Source organism: Panthera pardus, unplaced genomic scaffold, assembly GCF_024362965.1.
Source record: "Panthera pardus isolate Hobbes unplaced genomic scaffold, ASM2436296v1 HiC_scaffold_15, whole genome shotgun sequence".
Taxonomy (NCBI): domain Eukaryota; kingdom Metazoa; phylum Chordata; class Mammalia; order Carnivora; family Felidae; genus Panthera; species Panthera pardus.
The window spans coordinates 20,007,748-20,032,406 of record NW_026526710.1 but is presented as its reverse complement, the minus strand read 5'-3'; the positions used below and the strand labels follow the sequence as shown (position 1 = coordinate 20,032,406).

Genomic DNA, 24,659 nt, shown 5'->3' with positions numbered 1-24,659 from the left:
CATTGACCCATTGGTTGCTCAGCAAGCTCCGTGTTTGTGAATTTCCAGTTTTCTTCTTAGAATTGATTTCTAGTTCCATACCACTGGGGTCAGAAAAGATGCTGGATATGATTTCAGTGATCATTTTAGAAAGTTCCAGTCTCAAGTTTATTAAGGCTTGTCTTGTGGCCTGGCATGTGATCTGTCTTGAGAATGTTCCATGTGCACTCGAGAGGAATGTGTTCCACGTACTGCTTTTGGATGGAGAGCTCTAAATGTACCTGTTAAGTCCATCTGGTCTAACTTGTTGTCTGAGGCTGATGTTTCCTTACTGATCTTCTGTCTGGATGGTCTATCCAATGATGTAAGTGAGGTGTTAAAATCCCCTACTATTCTTGTACTGCTGTCGATTTCTCCTTTTAGGTCTGCTCATATTTGCTCTACGTATCTAGTTACTCCTAAAATTGGGTGCGTAAATATTTACAAATGTTACATCCTCTTGTTAGATCGATTCCTTTATCACATAATGTTCTTCTTTGGCTCGAATTACAATGTTTGGGTTTTTCTTTTCCCTCCTTCATTGGACTGAGAATCAGAAGATGATTTGTTAGCTGTGCAACCTGGAACAAAGCACACCCCTTCTCTCAGTCTGTTTTTCTCTCTGTAAAATAGAAACAACAAATTCTTCTCCCAGGCTCAAATAAGAGAGTGTGTATAAAAGAGCTTTGTGAACTATGAGGTGCTGTCCAGATACGAAAAGTGACAATGCTCGTGATGATTATGCAACAACCAGATGTTCAGGAGAAGATTTTTTTTTTTAATTTTTCTAATGTTTATTTCTTTTGGGAGAGAGAGAGAGAGAGAGCAAGCATACACAAGTGGGGGGGAGGGCAGAGAGAGAGGGGGAGAGAGAATCCCGAGCAGGCTCTACGTTCAGCACAGAGCCCAACACGGGGGGCTCAGTCCCAGGAACCATGAGATCATGACCTGAGTGGAAAGCGAACCAGACGCTTAACCAGCTGAGCCACCCAGGTGCCCCCATAGATTAAATTATTTGAACCTTTCACAAAAAATTGAGCATCAAAAGATGCTATAATTGGGGGCACCCAGCGGGCCCAGTCAGTGGAGCATGCAGCTCCTGATCTCGGGGTCCTGAGTTCGAGCCCCAGGTTGCAGGGTAGAGTTTACTTAATTAAAAAAAAAAAGGGAAGAAGATGCCATAATTGGACTTGTTTTCCTTTTGACCCCTTTAGGCATTTCTCCCACCTCCCACCCCCTACCTCTGGCAACCACTCATCTGTCCTCTGTATCCGTGAGCTCGGTTTTTTGGTTCTGTTTTTTTTGTTTTGTTTCGGTGTTTTGTTTTTGTTTTTTAAGATTCCACATGTAAGTTATTTAGAATATTTCTCTTTTTCTGTTTGGTCTGTTTTACTAAGCACAGTGACCGTAAGGTCCATCAATATTGCAGATGGAAAGATTTCATTCTTTCTTATGGCTGAGTAGTATTCCATTGTGTATATACACCATAGTTTCTTTGTCCATTCATCCATTGATGGACACTTAGGTTGTTTCTATATTTTCATTCATAAATAAGGCTTCAGTGAACATAGGGGTGCATGTACCTTTTCCAGTTAGCGTTTTCATTTTCTTCAGATAAATACTCAGAAGGGGAATTGCTGGATCATATGGTAGTTCTATTTTTATTTTATTTTTTAATGTTTATTTGTTTTTGAGAGAGAGAGACAGAGCGTGAGCAGGGGAGGGGCAGAGAGAGAGGGAGACACAGAATCCGAAGCAGGCTCCAGGCTCTGAGCTATCAGCGCAGAGCCCGATGCGGGGCTCGAACTCGTGAACTGTGAGATCATGACCAGAGCCAAAGTTGGACACTAAACTGACTGAGCCACGCAGGTGCCCCTATTTTTAATTTTTATGAGGAACTTCCTTACACTTTTCCATAGTTGGCTGCACCAATTTACATTCCCACCAACAGCGAATAAGGGTTTTCCTTTTCTCTACATCTTTGCCAACACTTGTTCTTTCTTGTTTTTTTGAAAATAGCCATCCTAACAGATGTGGTGTGGTATCTCATTGTGGTTTCGATTTGCACTTCCCTTGTGATTCATGATGTTGAGCATCTTTTCACGTACTCGTTGACCATCTATATGTCTTCTGTGGAAAAATGTCTATTTAGATCTGCCCATTTCTTAATTAGATTGCTTGGGTTTTCTTGTTACTGAGTTGTAGGAGTTCTTCATATTTTGGGTATTAATCCCTTATCAGATACATGATTTGCAAACGTTTTCCCATACCATGGGTTGCCTTTTTATTTTGTTGATGGTTTCCTTTGCTGTGCAGAAGCTTTCTGGTTTGATGTAGTCCCACATGTTTGTTTTTGCTTTTGTTTTTACTTTTGGTAATCAAATTTTGAAAATCACTACCAAGACCTATGTCAAGCAGCTTTTCCCCTCTGTTTTCTATGAGGAGTTTTATGGTTCCTGGTCTTACATTCAAGTCTTTAATCCATTTTGGGTTAATTTTTGTGTACGGTGTAAAATAGTTGTTTCATTCTTTGCATGTGGCTGTCCAGTTTTCCCAACACCATTTGTTAAAGAGGCTGTCCTCTCCCTCTTGTATATTCTTGGCTCCTTTGTCGTAAGGTGTTTGACCCTATATATTTGGGTTTATTTCTGGGCTTTCTCTTCTGTTCCATTGATCTGTGTGTCTGTTTTAATGCCAATACCATATTGTTTTGATTACTGTAACTTTGTAGTAGAAATCTGAAATCAGGAAGTGTGATGCCTTTAGCTTTGTTTTCCTTTCTCAAGATCGCTCTGGCTATTCAGTCTTTCATGACTCCATACCAATTTGGGGATCCTTTTTTCTATTTCTGTGAAAACTGCGATTAGAATTTTGATAGGAATTGTGTTGTGTCTGTAGGTGGCTTTGGGTAGTATAGACATTTTAACACTGTTCTTCCAATGCATGAGCATGGAACACCTTTCCATTTACCTGTGTTTTCGATTTCTTTCCTTAATGTCTTATAGTTTTCAGTATATAGGCTTTCACCTCCTTGGTTAAGTTTATTCCTCGGTGTTTTATTCTTTTTGATGCAATTTCAAATGGGATCACCTTCTAAATTTCTTTTTCTGATAGTTAATTATTAGTGTATAGAAACGGAACAGACTTTTGTGTATTGATATTGTATCCTGCAACTTTACTGAATTCATTTATTAGTTTGAACAGGTTTTGGGGGGGAGTCTTTAAGGTTTTCCATATATGTCATCTGCAAATAGCGAGTTTTACTTCTCTCCTTTCTTGTTTCGATGCCTTTTATTTGTTTTTCTTGGTAATTGCTCTGGCTGGGATTCTAATTCTATATTGAATAGAAGTAGCAAAAGTGGGTATCTTTATCTTATTCCTGATATTAGAGAAAATAATAACAGCTGAAACTTCTCGCCATTGAATGTGATGTTACCTTGGGCTTGTCACATGTGGCCTTTATTATGTTGAGGTATGTTCCCTCTATACCCACTTTTTGGGTAATATCCATCATAAATAGATATTAAATTTTGTCAGATTCTTTCCCTGCATTTCTCAACATGATCATATGATTTTTATTCTTCATTTTGTTAATGTGGTGTATCATGTTCATTAATTTGCATGTGTGAACTATCCCTGCATCCCTGGAGTAAATCCCGCTTGATCATAGTGTATGATTCTTTTAGCATGTGGGTGAATTTGGTTTGCTAGTATTTTGTTGAGCATTTTTGCATCCAAATTTATCAAAGACAGTGGCCTGTAATTTTTTTGTAGTGTCCTTGTCTGGTTTTGGCATCAGGGTAATGCTGGCCCCAGAAATGAATTTGGAAGCATTCCCTCTTCTGTGTTTTGGGTTTTTTTTTTGTTTTTGTTTTTTATTTTGGTTAGGGGGAAGCTTGGGAAGGATCAGTATTCATTCTCTGAATGGTAGAATTCACCATTAAAGCCGTCTAGTTCTGGCCTTTTGTCTTTTTGGAAGTTTGAAATTGCCAATTCTTTTGGGTTGTCCAAATTGTTGCTGTGTATTTTCACAGTAGTCCCTTTGATCTTTTGGTTTTTTGTGGTGTCCGTTGTAATATCTCCTCTATCATTTCTGATTTTGAGTCCCCCCTCTCTCTTTTGTTCTTGGTGTGTCTAGGTAAAGGTTTGTCGATTTTGTTCCTCGTTCAAAAAATCTGCTCTTCTGTTGATCTTTTTTCCTATCTTTTTTTGGAATCTATTTCATTTATTTTTGTTCTGGTCTTTGTTATTTCCTTTCTACTAACTTTGGGCTTTGTTCTTTCTAGTTTGTGAGGTGTAACATTTGGCTATTTATTTCAGACTTTTCTAGCTTCTTGAGGTAGGCCTGTATTGCTATAAACTTACCACTTAGAACCGTTTTTGCAGCATCCCAAAAATGTTGGTCTGCCTCTAGGTTAAATTCTATTTTGTCTGATATAAGTATAGCTCTCCCAGCTCTCTTTTGGTTTCCACTCGCACAGAACATCTTTTCTGTCTCCTCACTTTCGGTCTGTGTTGTCCTTATGTCCAAAGTGCGTCTTTTGTGGGCATCGCATGGATGGGTTGGTGTTTTCAGTCATTGTATATCTTTTGATTGGACAAATTCATCAGTTTGTTTTAAATCACTGTTGACAGTGTTTTGCTCTGGGTTTGCATAAGCTGGTAGACCTGAATAAAGAAAGCCTAGACACTGTTTTTGTCTCTCCTTTTACTTCCACCTTGGAATTAGTTGTGATAAGGCAAAGACTGTTTATTGAGTACCTGCTGCATGCAAGGCACAGTGCTGTGTGTTGACTCATTTGATCCCTTTCATAATCCTGCTTGATAGGTATGATTCTTTTCCCTATCGTAGGGGTGAGGAAACTGAAACTCAGAGAGCTTAAACCTGGGCAGCTAGCAACTATTTATGGAGCTCTGCATCTGTGCCAGGCGGTGGTGTGGACTGACTCAGACCAGTCCCTGGGAATTGGGTCGTCCTCCAGCCACCCTTCTGCCCTCTCGGAGTGCCGGCAGTGCTGGTCTGGCTCTGGACATGCATACTGTGAATCCCCGCATCCAGCTCATGGTCAGGAGGAGGGCCACTGGTGGGGCGGCCTGGAGAAGGTTGGGAGATGACCATGCCTTTTTTTTCTTAACAGGGAGGACCTGCTTCTCTCTGATTTCTGGAGTCTGGCCCTAGGTGGGTACCGCCTGGCGAAGGCTGGGGGTGGTAGGTGTGGGAGGAGAGCCTGAATGTGGGCAAAGGAAGGAACGTAGTCCTCATTGGATGATATTTTCTTCACAGAGCGGTGTCCATGCTGGGTTCTCATTCTGACTTCCCACTTATAACCGTGTGCCTTGGCACTTAACTCTGAGCCTCAGTTTTTCTTTGAAAGAGAGGTAACAAAGTACACACCCTGTGGTGTAATTTTGAGGATTAAATGAGGCTATTCAGTTAAGTGCTTGGAACAGTGTTTGCCTGTGCATGGGAGACCATACGTTCAGCTGTCACTGTCATTGTTGAAATGTATACTTAGCGAGCTCTTTTCCCCGACTTTGCAGTGGAGGCTTGTTTTTCCCCACGCGGTTGTAACCTCCTCCTCAACAGAACCTGTGGCCATCTGAATATTAACATGTGCGGCAAACATACCAGCAGTCACAGTCTGTATGGAGGGACATTTAGTTATTTATTCCTTCATTTTTCAGTCATTCTACATAACGGTGCAGGGAGCACCTTTATGCATAAAGCTTTTACCAAATGTAGGGTGATTCTCTTCGGACATCTTCCCGGAAGAGGAATTATGCAGTGAAAAGGCGGTGACTGAGTTGATATCTGTTGTCAGGTTTTTCCAGAACTTCTTTTACCAATCAGTTCCTCACGTGCCCTTTCCCAGCCGGGGGTCTCATTCACAGATCTCTTTGCTAAGAAGTGAAAACTGCCGTCTTGCTGTGGAAATATAGGGCCTTTTGTTTTTCGGGTGCAGGTTTGTTCAAGTAAGTTCAGTGCCAGTAAAATGAGAGACCAGAGAACCCACTGCTGTAGGAGAAGATGTAAACAGATTATTTTTTGTTAGACTCAAAAGCCCCAGTCTACCTTTTTTATTCTTTGAACTTTTTACACGATGTTGAGAGCTCTGCTCCTCGGTTCTTTGTTATCATCAAAAAAGTACGTACTTCAGAGCATAGCCCGCACTTACCAGGCACCTCCCACCAAATTAGAATGAGCTCCCATTAGAGCTTTAGGTGGAAACTGTGCCCATAAATGAAACCTATTTTTTGCTGGAAACATCTGTGGGGTTGCAGGCCGTGGGCATGCAGGGACCAGGACAGCCTGTCTGTGTGGGCAGGCGTGGCCGCAGGCCCCAGGCATGTTTGGGAGCGAGGCCTGCAGCCTTCTTTCTGAGGAGCTGAAGCCTTTGCTGACCTCCTTTTCTCCCTGGGGCTGTGGCCTCACGTGGATGGTTGGGTTCACGGGGCCAGAGCATGCCCGCTGACACTGTTCCGGGCCTGCTCTTTCAGAAACCATCAACGGCTGTCTGACAAAACATCTGGAACAACTGAAGGCCCCAGTGGGGACTCTCTCGGAAGTCTTTGGAAACCTGCATCTCGACTCCTCACCAGATGAGTCGGATGCGGCCCCCGGCTCCCTCCCAGGAGAGACCGTGGTGCCAGGAACCTGCCGTCTGAAGTGTGTATGCTACGGCCTTGGGAACTTTGCCACCTGCGTCATGGCTAGAAACCAGCTAACATTTTTGCTTCTCTTCCTGGAAAAGTGCCAGGTAAAGTTTTGGATTCTTCTTTATCGCCCCTCCGCTGGTCTTGCACACGGATCTTCGGGTTGACGGGACTCATTCTTCCCTCCCGCAGATTCCCAGAAGGCACTGCTGGGTGTACGACCCTGTGTTTAGCCAACTAGAAATTGCAGTTCTGAATAGCCTCGGTGTGATTGTCCTCAGTGAGAACGAGGTGAGTGGGGGAGGGGAAGGGGAGGGGGGAGCTGTGTAACTGACGGGACCCCGGGCTCTGCCATGTGGACACCCTCGCTCGGAGACAGCAGTCATCCCTTCCCACCACGCACTTGCCTTCCCAGTGCCTGGAATGTGGGACCCGTCAGTACCCACGTTGTGGCCTACGTGGTACCCATCACAGAAAAATAAATCGTACAAGTGGCATGAACTGAAACCTGTTATATTTGCAAAATTCCTTTTATTTCTTTTGAGAAAGTGCAAGAAGGGGAGGGGCGGAGAGAGAGAACGAACAAGAACGAAGCAGGCTCTGCACCAGCAGCATGGAGCCCAATGCAGGGCTCGAACCCACGAATTGTGGGATCGTGACCTGAGCCAAAAGCAACAGTCAAGGCTTAACTGACTAGGCCACCCAGGCGCCCGTTTGCAAAATTCTTGTGAGAATTGTGTGTCCAGGAACTATGGTAATTTACTAAATTGGTATTTACTGTGGGATGAAAAAATGAAGGGCTACAGTCTCGGTGCCTCCAATGAGGGCCTCCTGGTTGGAATTGACTATCCTAGGGGAGGTTATGGAAGGGGACAGAATAGCTCTCTCTGAACCTGTAGCCATCACACCCGTAGCGTCGGGCTGGGTGGCGGGTAGATGCTGTGCCCTGCATGCCCTAAATGGTTGGCATGTGAAATTTCTGAGCCCTGGAGGACAGACAGTCCTTTCCTAGGCAGAGGGCAGAAGCCAGCATACAGGCACAGACTTCTGCAAGTAGTTTTGCCTTGTTTGGGGGATTGCAGACGGAATAATCCTCTGATTCCTGTGTTCCAAAACAGCCATCTCCTTGCTTTTTACGAAACTCGAACGCTAGGCCCGGCTGAGAGAAGAGAATCCTTCGCCGGTGTTGGCGAGGCCCTGAAACGCTGCCGCTCCCTTCACCCCATCTTTTCTGAGTGCCTGCCCCGTGCTGGGCGAGATCTGGGGGGAGGCCAAGATAAATGCAGGCCCCGTCTTCAGGGAGCCCACGGTCCCATCAAGGCGTGTGGCCTGTAACCAGTAAACGGCGAGCAGAACAGTGAGGGGGAGCCACCACATGCTGGAGCCGAGAGGGGAAAGCACCCCGCGCCAGCTGGAGGGAGTCCTGGGTCAGAGCCGAGCCGGGACCGGAGGTCCACCGGGTGTCTGCTGGAGGGACTGAGGCAGGGGCACAGGCCGCCTGTGCAGAGCGGCTGTTGGGGAGCCACTGCCTGTTCGTGAACACAAGGGAGAAGAGGACGGAGCGCAGAGGCCCAGGGGAGGCAGGCCCAGGCAGCAGGGGGAGGGCCTGTGTCCCTGCCGCGGGTCTGGCTATGGAGCCACGGTTCTCAAAGAGGGGACAGTTGTATCCCCCGGGGGACAGCTGGAAAGGACCGACTGTGATAGGGGTCTGCAGAAAGGGACACAGGAGGCCTGGAGTTCACCAAGCACAGTCCACGGGCACAGTAACCGTTGCCCTCCATCCTGCCCTTGCTGTCACGGACCCAAAGGCCCCTCTGCGGACCCAGAGCTGCGTTCACAGGACACACATTTATTCAGTCGACACAGGTTCTTTCTGGACATCGTGATTTCCAGACTTGTAGCCCCATGTCGCTGTATAGATTTCAGTCGTGCTACATTAGGACAGAAGTGTTCCAGAGAGGGGGGCATCTGTTTCCAGGGGATAGGTCAGCCTGCCTTCCCCGCAGCTCACTGTTCTTTCCAGCGAGGCTGACCCAACCTGGAATACGGGTTGAAGGCGTCCGGGGTGATCGGACACACGTGTCCGTTGTGAAGCGACTCCAGCGAGGTTCGTTACCACACGTGTCCCCTCACACTCATCCGCTTTTATTTACTTTGTGGTGAGAACGCTCAGCTCGGTCCTCCCCTCCCCCTCCCCTCGTGCTCAGAGCGGAGGGGTTTACACTGTGTGTGTGGCACCCCCAGGAGGGAAGACGCAGCGTGTGGGGCGAGCCCACCGTCTTTTACATGCCCCACTGCGGGACGGCCCTGTACAACAACGTCCTGTGGAGCAACTGGTCGGTAGACGCCCTTTCCAAGATGGTCGTCATCGGGAACAGCTTCAGGGGCCTTGAGGAAAGGTGAGCGGGGAATGGGGACGTGCCCGTTCCTGACGGACCCGCAAGCGGGAGACGTTGCCATGACTCTCGTGCCCAGAGACACTTTTCCGTAGGAACCCGGACGGGCTCAGAGGGGGGGGCGTGAACCCCAAGTCGGGCTGCGGCACGAGTTAAGGAGTCTTTTGCCAAGATTCCCTCCCTTCCCTTATGACGGACAAGTTTCCGAAAGTGGGGGAAACCGACCTCTCCCACAGCTGCTCACACCTACACACGCCCGGGTGTCCACCGCCACATCTCCCTTGATGAAAGGGGGGGTGGGGGGGGCTCACGCTTTCTCTGATTACTGCACCTGTTCCACAGTCCCCCTCCTTTTTAAAACGTTTGTTGCCTTTAAGCCGCCTTGCCTTCCTGTAATACGCTCTCATTCCTCCTAGTCGTGACGGGTTTTGTTTTCTTTAATTTCTAGGTTGCTGGCAAGGATTCTGCAGAAAAATTATCCCTACGTGGCAAAGGTATCTAAACAAAGGGGCGGGGATGGGAAAGGGTGTGGGACCAGACCGCTTCTCCCTTCCTGTGAAGAACTCTGCCTGGACGTGCGTGGGAGAACGCTGACGAGGGGCTCACAGAGGGCGCGGTGACGGTACCGCGCCCGCTGAGCTTTCTCCATCGCTCTGTGTCACAGAAAGCGATGACCTGCCCTTCGTTCTCAGTATCGAGCCCTACATACTCACTGCCCTTGGACCTTCCGGTTCATCACCAAAAGCACTTGAGTTAAAATATCCTAGTCCTTTTATTTTTTTTAAGGTAACATGGGGTGACTAACAGATCACGCACAGGAGCGTGGGGTTTACTGTGACCGTCCGGTTTGTACATTTTACATCTGAATGTTCCTGCTCAGGTTATGCAGGGACTGGAGGAGCTTGGGCTGCCGGAGACGCCACAGTACGCGGACGTATTCAACGACACCTCCGTCCACTGGTTCCCTGTACAGAAGCTGGAACAGCTCCCCACGGACACGTGGGCATTTCGGGAAGAACCAGACTATGGGGACTGTGAGGACCTTGAAATCATCAGGAACAAGACAAGAGGTCCTTCGGCTGCTGACCTGAAGTCGCCATGACATGGTGCCAGCCGAGGCAGAAGCAGCTGCCCCCGGAGAGGACGGGGGAGGCTCCACGGAGGGAGTGCCGACAGCCCCCTTCTTTGCAGTGGGCCAGATTGCAGAGCACCGGGAATATTCCATTCGGTTCTCCCCCTTAGACGAGGACGTGCTGTGGAAGGGCTCGGCATAAAGATGCACCTCCTGAGCGTGTGTCTTATGTCCTTTGCTGGCAACCTGACCCGATAGGGAATACTCCCGGATGGAGAGTAAGTACTCTTTCAAGGCCGGTTTCAAACACTGTTTATTCATAACCACGTCCGTCTCCAGTGCATGTGTCCAGCCTGCTGCCCTCTACTTGGCCATGTCAATCAGGCTCTGCAGGGAGGTGGGCACCCAGGTCTTCTCGCCCTGGACGAACACCACCCCGCGGTCGATGTAGATGACGATGCGGCCAAACGTGTAGAGCTGCTTCCCTTCGTGTCGCTTCCCGATGACCGGCATGAAGACGATGTTGTGCTCCTCGGCCTTGGTCTCAATGAGGTCCTTGAAGTTCATGGGCACAGAGCTGGCGGCCACGCCGATGCCCCTCTGGGCCATGTTCTCAGCTTCCCGTCGCTCCTGCATGGCCTCATACTGGAAGTCCTTCCTCCTCTCCGTGTGGGTGAGGTAGGCAATGTTCTCCCGTGCCCCGGGCTGCATGTAGGCACCTGGGAGACGGGAGGGGAGGGGGGGAGTGAGGACAGGTGTTGCGACACACAGAGAAACAGAGACTGCTTTGGCAAAACCTGCCTGTGACTCTGTGAAGGGTGGCGGGGCCTTGGGGGCACAGAGAACTGAGACGGACACTAAGCACCTTCCGGGAAGCTCGGGCAGCTGTCCGCCGCCACAAGAAAACTGGAATGATGTGTAATAACCAGAGAGATGCTGAACATAAAATACCACAAGAGATTCATCCTCCCAGGGCCGGAAACCTTGACAGCACACGGCCTAGCCTAGTTCTATTTTCAACGTCTCCATACAGGCCCGGCCCCGGAAGGATTCAGAATGCAACTGGGGAGCCAAAACAGCTGCTGAAGGACAGCACGGGGCCCCAAATGCCCGGTGCAGAGGGGTGTGGACGGGAACGGCTCTGGGAGGTGGCCTGGGCCTGGGGTGGCTGAGGAAGAGTTTCTAGAGAGGGTGGAAAAGGGAACAGCCCCCTGAAGGACCTGGGTAAGTAAAGAGCACAGAAGTACACCCACCTCATTAAACAGAACGTATAACCTACGAACTCAATTTTTGTGGAACAGACTCAGTCAAAGGATTAAAGGCTCAGGAAATAGAAACTACAACCCTAGCTGTCACTCTGGCTGGGTAACCTTGAACAAGCTCTCGGCCCTGAGGAGCTTATCTGGGAGGCAGCGCTGGCCTGGGTCCTCCAGTGGCCTTCACGTGGAGACTCAAGCACACTGACACAGGACTGACGGACCTGGTCGGGAGCTGGGGACGGATATTAAGTGGACAGGCACCTGCCTGCTGCGGAGACAGCAGAGACCCCGCCCGCCAAGTGCGACACGCACACTGTAGCTCACTCCATCCCTGGAAGTGCGCATTCGGCCTGTTTCACAAGGAAACAGAATGGGCCAGGCGGGCTTAGCAACTGCTACGTGTCAGGCTGTGCTCCGGCTCCTGGTCGGGGGGCCATCACGCCTGAACAGCACACACAGCTGTTCACGGAGGCATGCTGGCGAACGTGAAAAGCCACACGGCAGTGATCGCGAGGGTGGCCCCAGAGGTAGGCCCCCTACAGTGAATCCAGCCACAGTCAGACTCGGGTCAGGGGCAGATGCCCCTCCCAGTGCCGGGAGAGCTGGGCAGCGTGTGCTGGCTAACCGTGTAACAGGGTCTGCTGGGCGAGTGTCCGCGTTGGAGCGGGCCGCCCACAGGGACTTGATTCCGCGTCATTTACGTGATCAGAAGCACGGCGCTCAGGGCCAGGATGTCCAAAGCGGACTCTCCACTCACCAACGTTGGAGGACACTGCCCTGTTCATGATATCGAGCGCTTCGTTGAATTTGTCCTTGACGGATGGGTGTGCCAGCACTTGATCTGAGAACATGGACTTCCAGCCCAGGTACCACTTGGTGATCTCCTCGTAATTTGGGCTGTTACTAAGCCAAGAGCATAGCACCTGCCAAAAAGACAACAGGAACCATGCATCCATTAGGCAGAACTTCAAAGGGACCTTTTACTTTTGTTCTGATTGTGGTCCTGCAAGCTGGTGACACTTGTAGGGGTTTATAGGGGCTGAACAGTCTGGCATTTAGACGGTGGAATTTGGAGTCAGCTTGGCAGCTAAGTGCTTTGAACGTAAACTCCCTGAACCGCATCCGCCCGTCTAAACAAGACGCCAGTCCCTACCCCCGAGTTTCTGTGTGAGGAGTGGAGGTGACGCACATCAAGTACTTTGCATCTGGCACATGGCAAGCGTCCAGTAAATGCTGGTTTTACTATTCCTGCTTATTTCTGTTACATATCACAGCTCTGTCATCTGACAGTTGTCCAAGGATCAAGCTCCTAGTCAGACCTTGGCAGAAAACTGAGTGAAGCCTCTCTGCCTCCAGCCCATCCCTCAGAAGACACAGCAAAGCAGGGTGTACCTGAAGCCACTTGGGGAAGAAGTGCTTTTCGAGAAGCCCCACCAGGCTGGAGACGGAGATCATCCCTTCCCAGTCGATGACCCAGTAAAAAGCATCCATGTGCTGCTGGTGAGGGTTAATGACTAATTCCCCAAGACACATCCCTGCAAAAGAAGCCCGGTCTTTAAGGCAAAGCCACAGAAGCACAAAGGGCAAACTCTCCAGCGGACAATGCTGGTCGTTAATCCATTTCTATACATCAATCCCAAGCTCTTGATAGGGCAACTCTTAAAAACCATTTTCCTCTATAACCCAGAAATACTGTATATTTAAAATCAAACACCACAAAAAAAGGCAGAACGCCAACGTTTCTCATGTTACCAGAAGCCCAAACGAGACCAGTTAGGAACCAAGAGGCACGGGGGCTCTGATGTCCCTGATGCCAGAAGAACCCCGGGCACGTTTATATCCCAGCTCTGTGCACGAAGCGGCACTCGTGGTAAGCAGCACCATGTGCCGGGCTCTCTCACGGAGCTCCAAGAGCGGGCCTTACAGGGCACGGATCACGTCGCCGCTGGCCACAGACACCACGGTGCCACGGCCGCTGGACCTAACGCACCTTCCCCGTGTGCTCACCCAGCTTGGGCACTATGTTCTTGACCATGAATGCCTCCCAGGAGCCAGGGGTGAAGACGTCTTTCCAGGGCTGGAGGATGAGCTTGGCCGAGGAGTCGCTGGGGTGCCACTTCTGCAGGGCGCTGGACAGCTTGCTGCGGATGGGGGAGTAGAGCGGCTCCAGGCGCGCCTGCATGAGGGGCAGCCACGGGTGGACCCACGAGTGGATGGGCACGGTGTCCGTCAGCGGGTTCCAGTTTTCCACCTGCGGGAGCAGTTCACGATGCGCCGTGCGGTCAGTGGCACGGAGGCCGAGTGCTCCCCTGGCCAAGGCCCACGGGCCCCTCTGCACGACCAAACTGACACACCCACACAACTGCGGGAGGTCTCACAAACGGCACAAATTCTAATTAGAGAAACCAAAGAGATGAATTCCCTGCTAGGGGACTCTGGGGGAGAAGTGCCGACAAAAGGGCCGGAGTTGCCCGCAGGACAGCAGCTGCGTCAGCAGATTCTGTCAATCCCAGGCCCTCCGACAGCACTGAGGGACTGGAGAGGTGCCCCTGGTCCCTGCCGACGGCTGCCCCCTGCGGCTCTGGGCCCTACCTCCTTCTGCAGCTTGGGGAAGATGAGCTGGTCCAGTATGTTATCTAAGATCCACACGGGAATAATGTGCACCCAGCTGTCCAAGAAGTCCACCATCGGCTCACAGTTCCTCGGCTGCCACTGAGTGACGATATTTCGAACAAACGGCATCCAGACTTCCCATATCAGCCTGCGGGGGAAAGGCGAGGGCAGCATGGCGGCACCCATGGGGTTTCAAAGCAGACAAAGTCCACCGCCAGCAGCCCTCCAGAATAAGAAAGAAAGCGGCACGGACGTCCAGGCACAGCAAACCCCCAGGCCAGCCCCCAGACTGCCGGACCTGCGCCTGCCTCCCCCTTGCCCTGCCAGCCGCCTGCTCACCCCCCAGGCCTGTCTCCCCGGCAGAGCTCACCTGCTCGGCAGTGATGCTGCGGGGGCACAAGGGTCCCCTCTCCAGGGACTGCAGGCCTTCCCACCTGGAGCTCTGACGCCTCACCTCTCGGGTCACAGCTTCAACGTCCCTCCTCTCAGAGACCTCCACCTCCAACTACTCCCGGCCCCCAAGGAGGCATGTGTCCCGGCTTTATTTGTACGCTTCCTTACCCCCACCTACCTCTCCCATTCCCCGCACACTGAGGCTGGCCGCCACCTGGCACAGCACGGCCCTGACAGACACGTGACAAGCACGGTGTGAGCGAGCGGACTCCCGGAACGGGGCCGGCACGCGCGGAGGAGGCGGTAGAGGCCAGTCCCCGCCTTCCCCAGTGGGATCGTCCCCCGCCCGTGCCCAGTACCTGTGAAAGGCGTCCGCCGAGAGGTCCTGCCCACCGTGAGATAAGAGCTGGTCATTCTCAAGGAGGCTCTTCCACCTGGAGATGACCTCCGTGCCGTACGCGCAGTCCTGGGGAGAGACGCAGCCGTCAGCCGAGCTCCCTGCCCCGTGCGGCCCTTCCAGGCCGGGCCCATCCTGCCAGCCACTCACCTTGAGCGGGTCCCACTCCTTAAAGTACTCCTTCACGAGCGGGTAGACGATGGCCACAGCCAGGTCCACACGGTCGGACATCCGGTACTCCTCGTAGTACTTGTCCTGCAGGGTCTCGAAGACACGGGCGCACTCGTCCAGGGTGAGGGGGTCGCCGCAGGCGGGCTGCATGCGCCGCTCGCACTCCTCCACCATCTCCAGGACCTTGCTGAGGTTGGCGATGACCCGCTCCTCGTGCTCCAGGACCTCCGACATCTTCTCCAGCTCGTGCGACAGGTTGACCACCATGTCGCGCTCGTACTGCAGCTGCCGGTCACTCTGGATGATCTCCTGCTCCGTAAGGTCGATGAGCAGCTGCAGGTTGTGCTCCAGCTCGGGCAGCGCGAAGCCCGGCGCCTTGGCCTCTTTGCCGGGCAGCGGCAGCGGCTGGGACTGCGGCGGCAGCCCGTCGTCGGGGACGCTGTGCTTGTGGCTGATCTGGCTGTAGCTGTAGTAGACCTTCTGCTCCCGGCCGGTCATGTCGATGACCTGGGGGAATGCGGCAGGGGGGACCCGGGTCAAGGCTCACCATCGCTGCCCTGGGACAGTGCGCGCCAGGCCGGGCGAGGGCAGGGCGCCGGGGCAGGTGCTCACGAACCACACGCTACGGCAAGGCCAGGAGGGCGGTGTTTCCCACAGTGGAGCCCCTGCCGCACAGACAGGACGGTCAGGGACGGAAGCACCGCGCGCAACCAGCAGCTCCAGACTCGGTCCCTCTGGACAAGATGGACAAGGCTTTCTAGGAAAAGCCGTGAAACTGGAGTGCAGACAACTCAGCTGAGGTGAAAATCTATTGCCATGCATAGTAGAGGCTGTACTGATCAAAGCGGGTAATAAAACACGTATGATCAAAATATCACACTTGCTGTAAGAAAAATGCATATTTAGGCAGACAGATCTAGAAGGACGTGCATCAAGATGTTAAAACTAGTCGCCTATAGGAAGGAAGGAAAAGAATACTTTTGCCTCTGTATTTTCTAATTGTCTAGAAGGTACCACACCCTGCTCCGTAATAATACAAAAGTTGTATTTTGATTTGAAAACAAAACGTCAAAAAAAGTTACCGGACCAAGGCAACCTAGGTGAGCATTTTGAGAAAATAGGGGAAACTGGTCTATACTGGAATATAAACCGTACTGAAACACAGTGACCCATCAGCACTTGAAGTAACAGTACGACCCAAGAACCACGTGCATTAGAATCAGCTGGAGAAAAATGAACAGAGTTCTCATGCCCTGCCTCGATCCACGGACTCCAAATCTCCGACGAGAACCCACACGTTGGCATTTCTTACCAGTCCTCCCCGCCCACAGCTGGCGCACGACGCCCTGACATTTGAGAACCCCACGCGGTGACACACACAATCTGTCCTACGCCAAACTGCACCAGACAACTGTCACCACCCTCGTTCTCTGGCTACTCAGGGGAGTAACAGAAAACCCAGGACTGGATGCACGGAACAGCGGCTGAAAATTCCATCCATTTTTACAACTGAAGATACTCCAGTGCTGGTATGCCCTGAGGACTCTGTCCTGCGCTCCCAGTCAGGGCGAGCTCGTGCACCCTTTCCAGTAGTCGGGAGCCTGAGAAAGCTTCCTATGTTTAACCTGGCGACTGTACTTCTAAGGATCTATCCTTACAAAACGTCCGAAACAAAGACAAGACTTGACACAAACCGGCCAGCCCGAACCGAGCCAGGAAAAAGCTGAAGGTCTAGGACGGAGGTAGGACCAAGTGGCCTAGTACTTCATTGTCTGGAATCACACACTCACTAAACGTGACGTTCATGCCAGGTTTTCCATAATGGAAATGTTTTTAAGTTCACGGACCGGGCGCTTCGGAGAGAAGTGGTTTTGCACCGCTGCCGCGTAACGAAGAGCGCCCAGCATGGGGCGGGACAGCTCTCGCGGGGCACACGCTACCGCCGAGCGATAACGAACAGAACAGAGCAAGCCCAGAAGACCCCACGGGATCCGAGAGAACGCTGGGTGATTGACTTGACGCGGGTGTGGCAGTGTTTCCCAGCGCCCCCCTCCCCGCCCCGTACCTTGACCTGAGAAAGCTCCTTCTGGGGGGCGGCGAGCTTCTTGCTGATCCTGCCCTTGGCTTTCAGCTCCTCCACCGTCTTGTAAGAGTATTTGGGCTTCTTCTTGCTTCCGCTGGGGTCTTTCCTCCACTGGCTCAGCTCCTTCTGAAACTCCTGAAGCAGGGGGAGGCGGCCAGTGACACAAGGCAGGCCGCTTTTCACAGCAGGTGGGGTGACTGAGACCGTTCGCAGACACTCGCTAGGCACGGTCTGAGACATACGCAAGGTTCTGCGCCAAGCGGCGTGCCTGAGGGACACTAAAACTATCTCCTGACACGCCCCTGACACTCAGCCCCTCGTAGAAACAAGAAGGTTCAGGAAGCAGGTACTCCAGACACCCAGGAAACGGCCACCCCCACTGCGGGCAGGCACTACGCTACTTTTAAATTCACCTCACGTAAAACTTAAACAACATACGGGATTTAAGTACATGAAACCTTGGTTCTAATCTAAGATGAAGGCAAATAAACAGGTCCCTAAGTATTAAGGCCAAGACACCTTCTGTAAGCAAGGTCTGCAAGCCTCTTCCACAGGAAGGCCTACGGTAGATAGAGAAGGAAGCGTGGTCGGGGAGAGTAGAGTCCAGCCCACCGAAGTGGGTTTTGTGCATGTCCTTCTTTGTTTCTTACACTGGTTTAAAACTTGTACTCGTTTTTTCCAAAAATGTCTGGACTTCTACTCCAGGAAAACCAAAGATCAGGCACTACTGGGCCAGGTCGATGGCAACAACCGCCCGGACCTGAGTAGCATCTACCTCTTTAGACAGCGAGGCCCTGGCCTGTCCGCCTCACGCCCGGCTCGCCTACTCGCTTCTGCTGCACACCTGCTACCTGCCGTCCCACGCCATCCAACGTCTCCCGCCTCAGCAAAAGGAGAGGGTCGGCGACGAGCAGTGACAATACGAGGCTCTGCAGCATCCCGCTGTCCCTCATAAACGCAAAGGGGAAAAACGGTGTCGAGACAGCCGGCCCCTCGGGGGCCAGAGCAGAGCGACCCCCAGCTCACAGCTGGCTCCCCGCGACACTGGAGACGAAAGCCCAGCACCTACAAGTGGCCTTCGGGGCCGGTGCCGTGACCCGCCCGGTCGATGCGCCTCGTCCCCTCCCTGCTCCGTGTGCTGCCTTCCCACCACAGCCCCCTCCGCGGCCTCTCCGCCACCAGGCTCGGAGACGCGCGCTCGGTGGCCTCTGGCCTCACGACTGGCCCCACGCTCGCTGCCTTCTCCTGCCGGGAATCCACTGAAGCGTCTCCTCCCTGACAGGCCTTCCCTGACCGCCCTACCTAAGTATGTCACCCCTCCACAGCCCCCCACTCCCCACCTCACCTCCTACTCTGACCCTTCTCAGCACCTACTGCTCTCAGCAACCACACCACAGCTGCTTGTTGACTGTGTCTGGGCGCCAGGCTCTAAGCCGTTCCTCGTGGAGGAACCTCCGGCCTCCAGCACAGCGTGACACGTCACGTGTGCAACAGACCTCTGAAGGCCGACAGACTGAATGAGCGAGCGAGCGAGCGACGGTGGGAAACAGCACAGACACCCCCCGCCCGTGACCCCTGACTTCTGCTTACCTCTTCCGCTTCTTCTTCTGAGTCAACCACGGGGAAGTCTTGCAGGGACTGAGTGGTACGCTCAGAGCCGTAAGCGCCCACGGCACCTTTGCCCTTTCTCTGTCTGGCTTCGATTGGGTTAATGATACCTGACAGATTTCAGCAAAAGGTAAAAAGATTTCAGATGGTCACAGCGATTCCTGTATTCGAACAAGGCACTCAGTGAAACCACCCTTCCTCAGTCCTGACACAGAATAACACAGCCCAGGAGGGAGGGCTCTTCTCTGCCCCTGGAACCCTGTCTGAGTCCCCTGTGATGTGAAATTTCTAAGCATTTATGGTACAAGAGGATGCAGACATCAGCGTATCGATGTCCTAAATACAGATTTTCGTATCTGCTTTGGATTTGTCTTTTTGAGATACTGGGAGAAAAAAGAACTATTCACATGTAACTGGGAACTCTGGAGTACTAAATTCTACACTTTCCTTGGAAGAAGGTTCCGGTAAGGAGAGTGAATTATTCGCAGAATATACTGACTGAATGAGGCGAGGTGAAGCAGCAGTTCAGTAGGAGACCCCGTCAGTTTTCCTGGGTAGCTCCTGTCTCCTGGACTTCGCTTGCTTTATAGCACGCGTAAGCCTTGGAAATAAGTATTTTCCTCTAAGAGTCAACAGACAGGACTACCGCACTTCAGTGAAAACTGCCCAGCCTCCCCTTCAGCTAGTACTGCTGAAATCTCAAGTCAGACCTCGTTCTCCTTCCGGGTCACCACTGCCAGCTCCGTGAGATTCATGACTTTTCCTCCAGCTAACGCTGGGTGTAACCTGAACAACTACGTAGGAGTGGAGCCTGGACTCTTACAGACTATTACTGTTTCCATCCAGTTGCTGCCTGTTCACGGGAAACAGGACAAGGAGAGAGAAAGCAGGTTCCTGCAGGAAGAACCCAAGTGCTTGGCTTGTGCGGCTTTGATGTCAAGGAGACAGGGACATGTGAGAGGAGCTGTCTGGACGGGGCTGGGGCCTGGGGACAGGAGGCAGGGCTGCTGAGCGCAGACAGAGGGCCCCACGTGGGATTTGCTCAGCCAAGTTTACGGCCACACAAGGGCGCATAAAAAAGCTACACGAAAGGGCACCTGGGTGGCTCAGCTGGTTAAGTGTCTGACTCTTGATTTTGGTTCAGGTCATGATCTCATGGTTCGTGAGCTCAAGCCCTGCATCAGTCTCTGCGCTGATAGTGCGGTGCCTGCTTGGGATTCTCTCTCCCTCTCTCTCCACCCCTCCCTCACTCACGTGCTCTCAAAATAAATAAACTTTAAAATAGCAAAAAAGTTGGGGCCTACAACCCAATGCTCTAAACTCTTTATCTTAAAAAAAAAAAAAAAAAAAAAAAAAAAAAAGCTACACACAATGTTTCATGGATATTCCTGGACTACAAACTCCTATGCCTCCAGGGCCCAGGAAAGCTGACATAAAGTAAGGGGTATCGGGACCAAAGACCACAGGGGGTGGAGACTGCTTCCCCGAGGCCACGAGCACTGTCTGTGGCAGCTAAAACCAATTCCTGCCAGACAAAGTCAAAAATGTCAGGTAAAATTATCTTATTTGTAAATGCTGGCAACAGGCTCAGTCTTAAAGAAGCCTCTCGTCTGCAGCCTGACTGAGCCTCTTCCTCCTGCTCAGACAAGCTTCCGTTTGGGTCTGAGAAAGCAGACAGCCGAGGAGCACAGCCATCAGGTGCCAGCGGGCCAGGCCGCAGACTCCACGGACTCGGAGAGGAGAAAAAGCAAGCCTTGCCTCCGTCCCTCAAGACTACAGGGTGCCCGCGCCCTACCTTGTGCATTCTTCCCGAGCCCCCTTCCAGGGACGTAGCCCATCTTCTGCAGAAGCTTCTGTCCAATTCCCTTGGTGTGTCTTTCCCAGCTGCCAAAATCCATGAAAGACTTGGTTCCTCCTGCAAAGCCTTTCTGGCTGGGTTTAAAATTGCCACCCTGAGGAGGAAAAAAAAAAACAAAACCAAAGCTTAGTTGACAGGGAAAAAAAAAGAAAAATCTAAGAAAGCTTACTCGGACGATGGGGAAATGGCCTGGCAGTCAGAGCATTATAAAAAGTGTCACACAAACTAAAACCAGCTCTGTGACGTGCGTCAGGAGAGCAAAGAGCCCGCGCTGCCCACGTCACACCTCGCAGAAACCTGCCGCCATGAGGAGAAACCCACACAAGCCCCCCGCCCGCAGATGCCTGGCCGCATGACCTTCCGAGGACGTTACTAAGGTCACAAGCCTGAAGCAAAGATGCTACCGTCTTTAACTTCTTGGGTCCGAAATCCTTAGGAAAGTCATCCTGCTTAACAGGCTTCTCCTCGTCGTCGGAATCTTCCAGCTCCGCCTCCTCTGCTGCCCCTTTCTTGAGGCCGGCGCTGATGAAGTTGACTGGTGCGGAGTAGTCTCGGGCCCTGCGAGCAAACACAAGGCCCCCAGGGGGCTGTCAAGAACCTTCCGTAGCCATCCCTTGTAGAAACTGTGCTGGCCAGGGAACCCCTTAGGGTGGACCTCCAGGGATCGTTTTAAAAGAGCAATACATTCACTTATACCCAAAGGGCCCCAGATCCTGTAATCACAATAACATTGTTACCTGCTGGGTTCAAGTCAATTCTGCGGGTGCAGTTATCGATGTCAGTGTCAGGGTGATTAAAAATGCAAAGTGTCATCTTATACAGTATGTGTATCAGTTACGTCTTCGTAAAAGTGAAAGGAAAAAATGCAAAATATGATATAACCCAACTTTCTTCTACATTTTTTTAAAATGCTTATTTTTGAGAGAGAGAGTGAGAGAGAGAATCTCAAGCAGGCTCCTCTCTGTCAGCACAGAACCTGATGCAGGGCCCGAACTCATGAACTGTGAGATTGTGACCTGAGCCGAGGTCGCGAGTCGGAAGCTTAACCGACTGTGCCCCCAGGCGCCCCTCCTTTTACATTTTTAAAAATTAAGCTATTTTAAAAACCATGTGTCTTGGAGGCTATTTCAAATACAAAAACCAAACGAGAAAAATTCTAGTAAAAAATCATCACAGTAAAAGAAATTCTATGAATGGAAAGTATATTAACAATTATATCAAACTCTGAGAAGAAGTTCGCGTTCATTACATTCATTTGTATGTGAAAACTAAAGTAATAACGAAGAAACGAACTCCGTGAGATGGCGAGTATCGATGCCGACCACGACGGTCACAAGGACAGTACTTACAGTGTCATAAACGTCAGCTCCCTTTATAAGATGACCAGCCTAGTCACTGCACAACCCCGTGGCAGTAACAGAACTGAGAGGATTCTTTTCTAGAAGATGCAGTCAGGTAAGAGCCCAAACTCAGGAGGGAGGCCCAGATTCCCGAAGCCTGGCTGTGCGATCACGGCCTCAGTTTCTTAATGTGGAAAATGGGATGGTAACAACGGGACCCTTCTCACAGGTAAATGATACCAACCATGTAAAAAGCACAGAACAAGTAAAGCGCCAACAGATGTTGGCTATTTGGCTACGATCATCTTATGGTTAAGTAATCCTTGACCTCTGAGCCATCTGTCATCCACTTTTAGATTTCTTGCCACATGAGAAGGGGCTGTACCGATCTCCATACTCTTTCCCCCCAGGCTCCCCAGACCGTGTGAAACAGGCACAGTCTCAAAGGGCCGGAGCCTACAGGCCACAGTCGAGGCCAAAGAGACAAACCCATACTGGCTACACACGCCGGTCAGGCGACTCGTGGCCAGTGCCCACGTGACTTCACGCTGAGGCGGAAGACTGTCAGCCTGAGTCCTCATCTCCCCGCCACCACGCCTGCAGGGACCCAGTCTCGGCCCCACACATCTCCCTCTTCCACCAGGGCCCCGGGCCAACTTTGCACACCAAAAGGTCTCCTCCAAACATAAGCGCGCCCACGTCAGCCACTCGCTCTCTCAGACCCGGATACCTCGTGGATACCTGGTGCTTCCCCTCAACGACCTCTGTATCCTCATGCCGTCACCCTCTGTGGTCATATATGCTCAAGGATCGCCTCTCTAGGGACCTCTTCCCTCGACTCCCAGAACACGTCAAACGTCCTCTCAAACGTACTCTCTCTCAGGTCCGAAGTCAATCACAAACTTGCACTGTGTGAGTCGTCAGTCACAGCCTGTCTCCATGCTCTGGTGTCTGAGCTCTCAGAAGGCAAGGAATGGACCTGCGGCCCAAGACCCGCTACATATAATTGCTCACTGAACACCTGCCGATGGTTCAGTCAGCAGAGAGCCGCCCTCCAGCCCAAAGAGGAAGCTGGGCCTCCCCGGCTGATGCTGCAGCTCCAGGACTCAGGAAGGCCAGGAGAGAAGTATGTTTAGTGGTTATCCCCCCAACTCCCTCTCCATCACCCCCCACTTCCCTAAAGCAACGGAAAGCAGCCCCAGGCGCCCAGTACCGTTTGCCTCCAAAGCTGGGCCTCTCTTCATCTGAGTCTCGCTCTGCCCACACTCCGTACGTGGCCTCTTCCTTGGTCTGCCAGTGGCGCTGCCGGTGGGGGTTGAATTCATTCTGGAGATCCCAGTCGGTGATCTCAAAGTTCTCCCGCTCGTCCTCGTCATCATCCATGTGGCCTTCACCGTCCCGGTACAAGTGGGACAGCGACATGGCCGGTCACTGAAGGAAGGGATAAGAAAGGCACGCGGAGTTTGTGGTGAGTTCTGGAAGCGGCAGCAGGCTTCCCTGAGTCCCCGCTCCTTGCTCCCTTTGAACGTCCTCCAAACACAAAGCTTGTTAAAATCGTCGCTACAATTCAATAAAGCAGACATTGAAAACATATTTTAGGAAATGATCCGTATTTAAACAGGCGGGACAAAAGGCTTCTCAAAGACCAGTCCCAACGATGTATGTGATTCTTAAGCATCTATTTCTCTGTCCTAGTCAATGTCATAAAACATCACACATACTCATATATATAGAAACCACATAAAAATACCTACGTATGTTACTCTATTTATTATTGCCTCAGAACCTGGGTGGACATCTTCCGGGATCCCAGATTATTTTGTTGTTGCTGCTGTTGAGGAAAGTTGTATCTGGACCCTTGGTCCCAGGAGTGATTGTTTTTAGAACATGCTTTCTGAACTATATTACTTGGTGAGACCCTAAAACTTAGATTTCCTCCCAAAACATGAACCTCTTCTGAAGGCAGCAGTAATTATAAACACTACCTTAACAGACATCTGTGTACTGCAACAGAGAATTCAACTCCTGAGAGCTGGATGATGAGATTCAGCTGTCTCTTTCTCATAAAATTATTTTCTTTGGAGTTTATTTATTTATTCTGAGAGGGGAGGGAGGGGCACACAGAGACAGGGAGAGAGTGAGAATCCCAAGCAGGCTCTGAGCTCTCCCTGCAGAACCTGTCGCGGGGCTCGCAACTCCGGAAGCGGTGTTCAAACTCAGAAACTGTGAGGTCAATATCTGAGCTGAACTCAAGAGCCGGACCCTTAGGACCCTTACCCCTCAGGACCCTTAGTCGACTGAGCCACCCAGGCGCCCCACATCTCTTCTTTAAATGGATTAATTACTACTGCACCAAGCTTTACAATGCCTTGTAAGGCAGATTAAACAAGACGGTGCTTAAAAAACACTTAGCTCAGAATAAAAAACGCTCAAGGAACAATAGCTGTGACAGTAGCTCCATGATTAGCTTCATCATCATTACTATTACGGGATTAGGGAAGGAACCTAACAAACTGCTAAAATCACAGCCTGAGTTCAAATCCCAGCTCTGCCAGGTACTCAGTGAGTGTGTATCAAACACACACGAAGTGCCAAGCGTGGTGCGCTGCATGGTATACATTCAATCTGTGACAGCAACTGGGATTCTTACCAACCAGTTGCTTGCTGCAAGCAGCCCTCAGGGACAAGGAGTTCACTACTTCCGGTCGCTTCTGTGACAGAGTTCTCCCTGCTTGGGGTGCCTGGGTGGCTCAGTCGGTTAAGCCTCCGACTTTGGCTCAGATCATGATCTCACCGT

The 24,659-nt window shown here is 51.3% G+C and overlaps 2 protein-coding genes across 4 annotated transcripts in view; one reads left to right on the top strand and one right to left on the bottom strand.

Moving 5' to 3' along the window:
• Positions 1–23,455, top strand: part of SRRD (SRR1 domain containing) — a 29,266-nt gene extending 5,811 nt beyond the window's left edge. Inside the window, exons 2-8 of one of the 2 annotated variants that reach the window (XR_008422178.1) lie at positions 5,157–5,197; positions 6,517–6,776; positions 6,865–6,963; positions 8,917–9,071; positions 9,517–9,562; positions 9,949–16,715; positions 17,762–23,455. Coding sequence is in view for 1 of the 2 variants with exons in the window: in XM_019426506.2 (XP_019282051.1) it covers positions 5,157–5,197; positions 6,517–6,776; positions 6,865–6,963; positions 8,917–9,071; positions 9,517–9,562; positions 9,949–10,170 (823 nt within the window). In the remaining variant the exon portion in view is untranslated. Of the gene's footprint in view, positions 1–5,156; positions 5,198–6,516; positions 6,777–6,864; positions 6,964–8,916; positions 9,072–9,516; positions 9,563–9,948 lie in introns of both variants that reach the window. The other variant, XM_019426506.2, reaches the window with a different exon arrangement.
• TFIP11 (tuftelin interacting protein 11) lies at positions 9,822–23,284 on the bottom strand. Of its 2 annotated transcripts, none has more exons than XM_019426499.2 (12): positions 23,076–23,284; positions 20,927–21,080; positions 20,460–20,616; positions 18,647–18,774; positions 17,039–17,191; positions 14,953–15,480; positions 14,765–14,871; positions 13,992–14,160; positions 13,407–13,650; positions 12,792–12,934; positions 12,157–12,322; positions 9,822–10,859 (listed from the first exon to the last, which is right to left on the bottom strand). In XM_019426499.2, exons 1-12 carry the CDS (start codon positions 23,282–23,284, stop codon positions 10,504–10,506), a joined length of 2,514 nt encoding a protein of 837 aa, XP_019282044.2. In that variant the 3' UTR covers positions 9,822–10,503. The 2 variants fall into 2 exon arrangements, with proteins under 2 accessions (XP_019282044.2, XP_019282045.2); XM_019426500.2 differs by having other exon boundaries at positions 17,045–17,191.
• Positions 23,456–24,659: the final 1,204 nt, after the last annotated feature.

Coding starts and splice junctions, on each gene's coding strand:
- TFIP11 (XM_019426499.2), bottom strand. CDS start 23,284: ATGTCGCTGTCCCACTTGTACCGGGACGGTGAAGGCCACATGGATGAT. Junction 14,161..14,764: donor TCGGCGGACGCCTTTCACAG/GTACTGGGCACG, acceptor TTTCCCCCGCAG/GCTGATATGGGAAGTCTGGA. Junction 12,323..12,791: donor TCTTCCCCAAGTGGCTTCAG/GTACACCCTGCT, acceptor TCTTTTTGGCAG/GTGCTATGCTCTTGGCTTAG.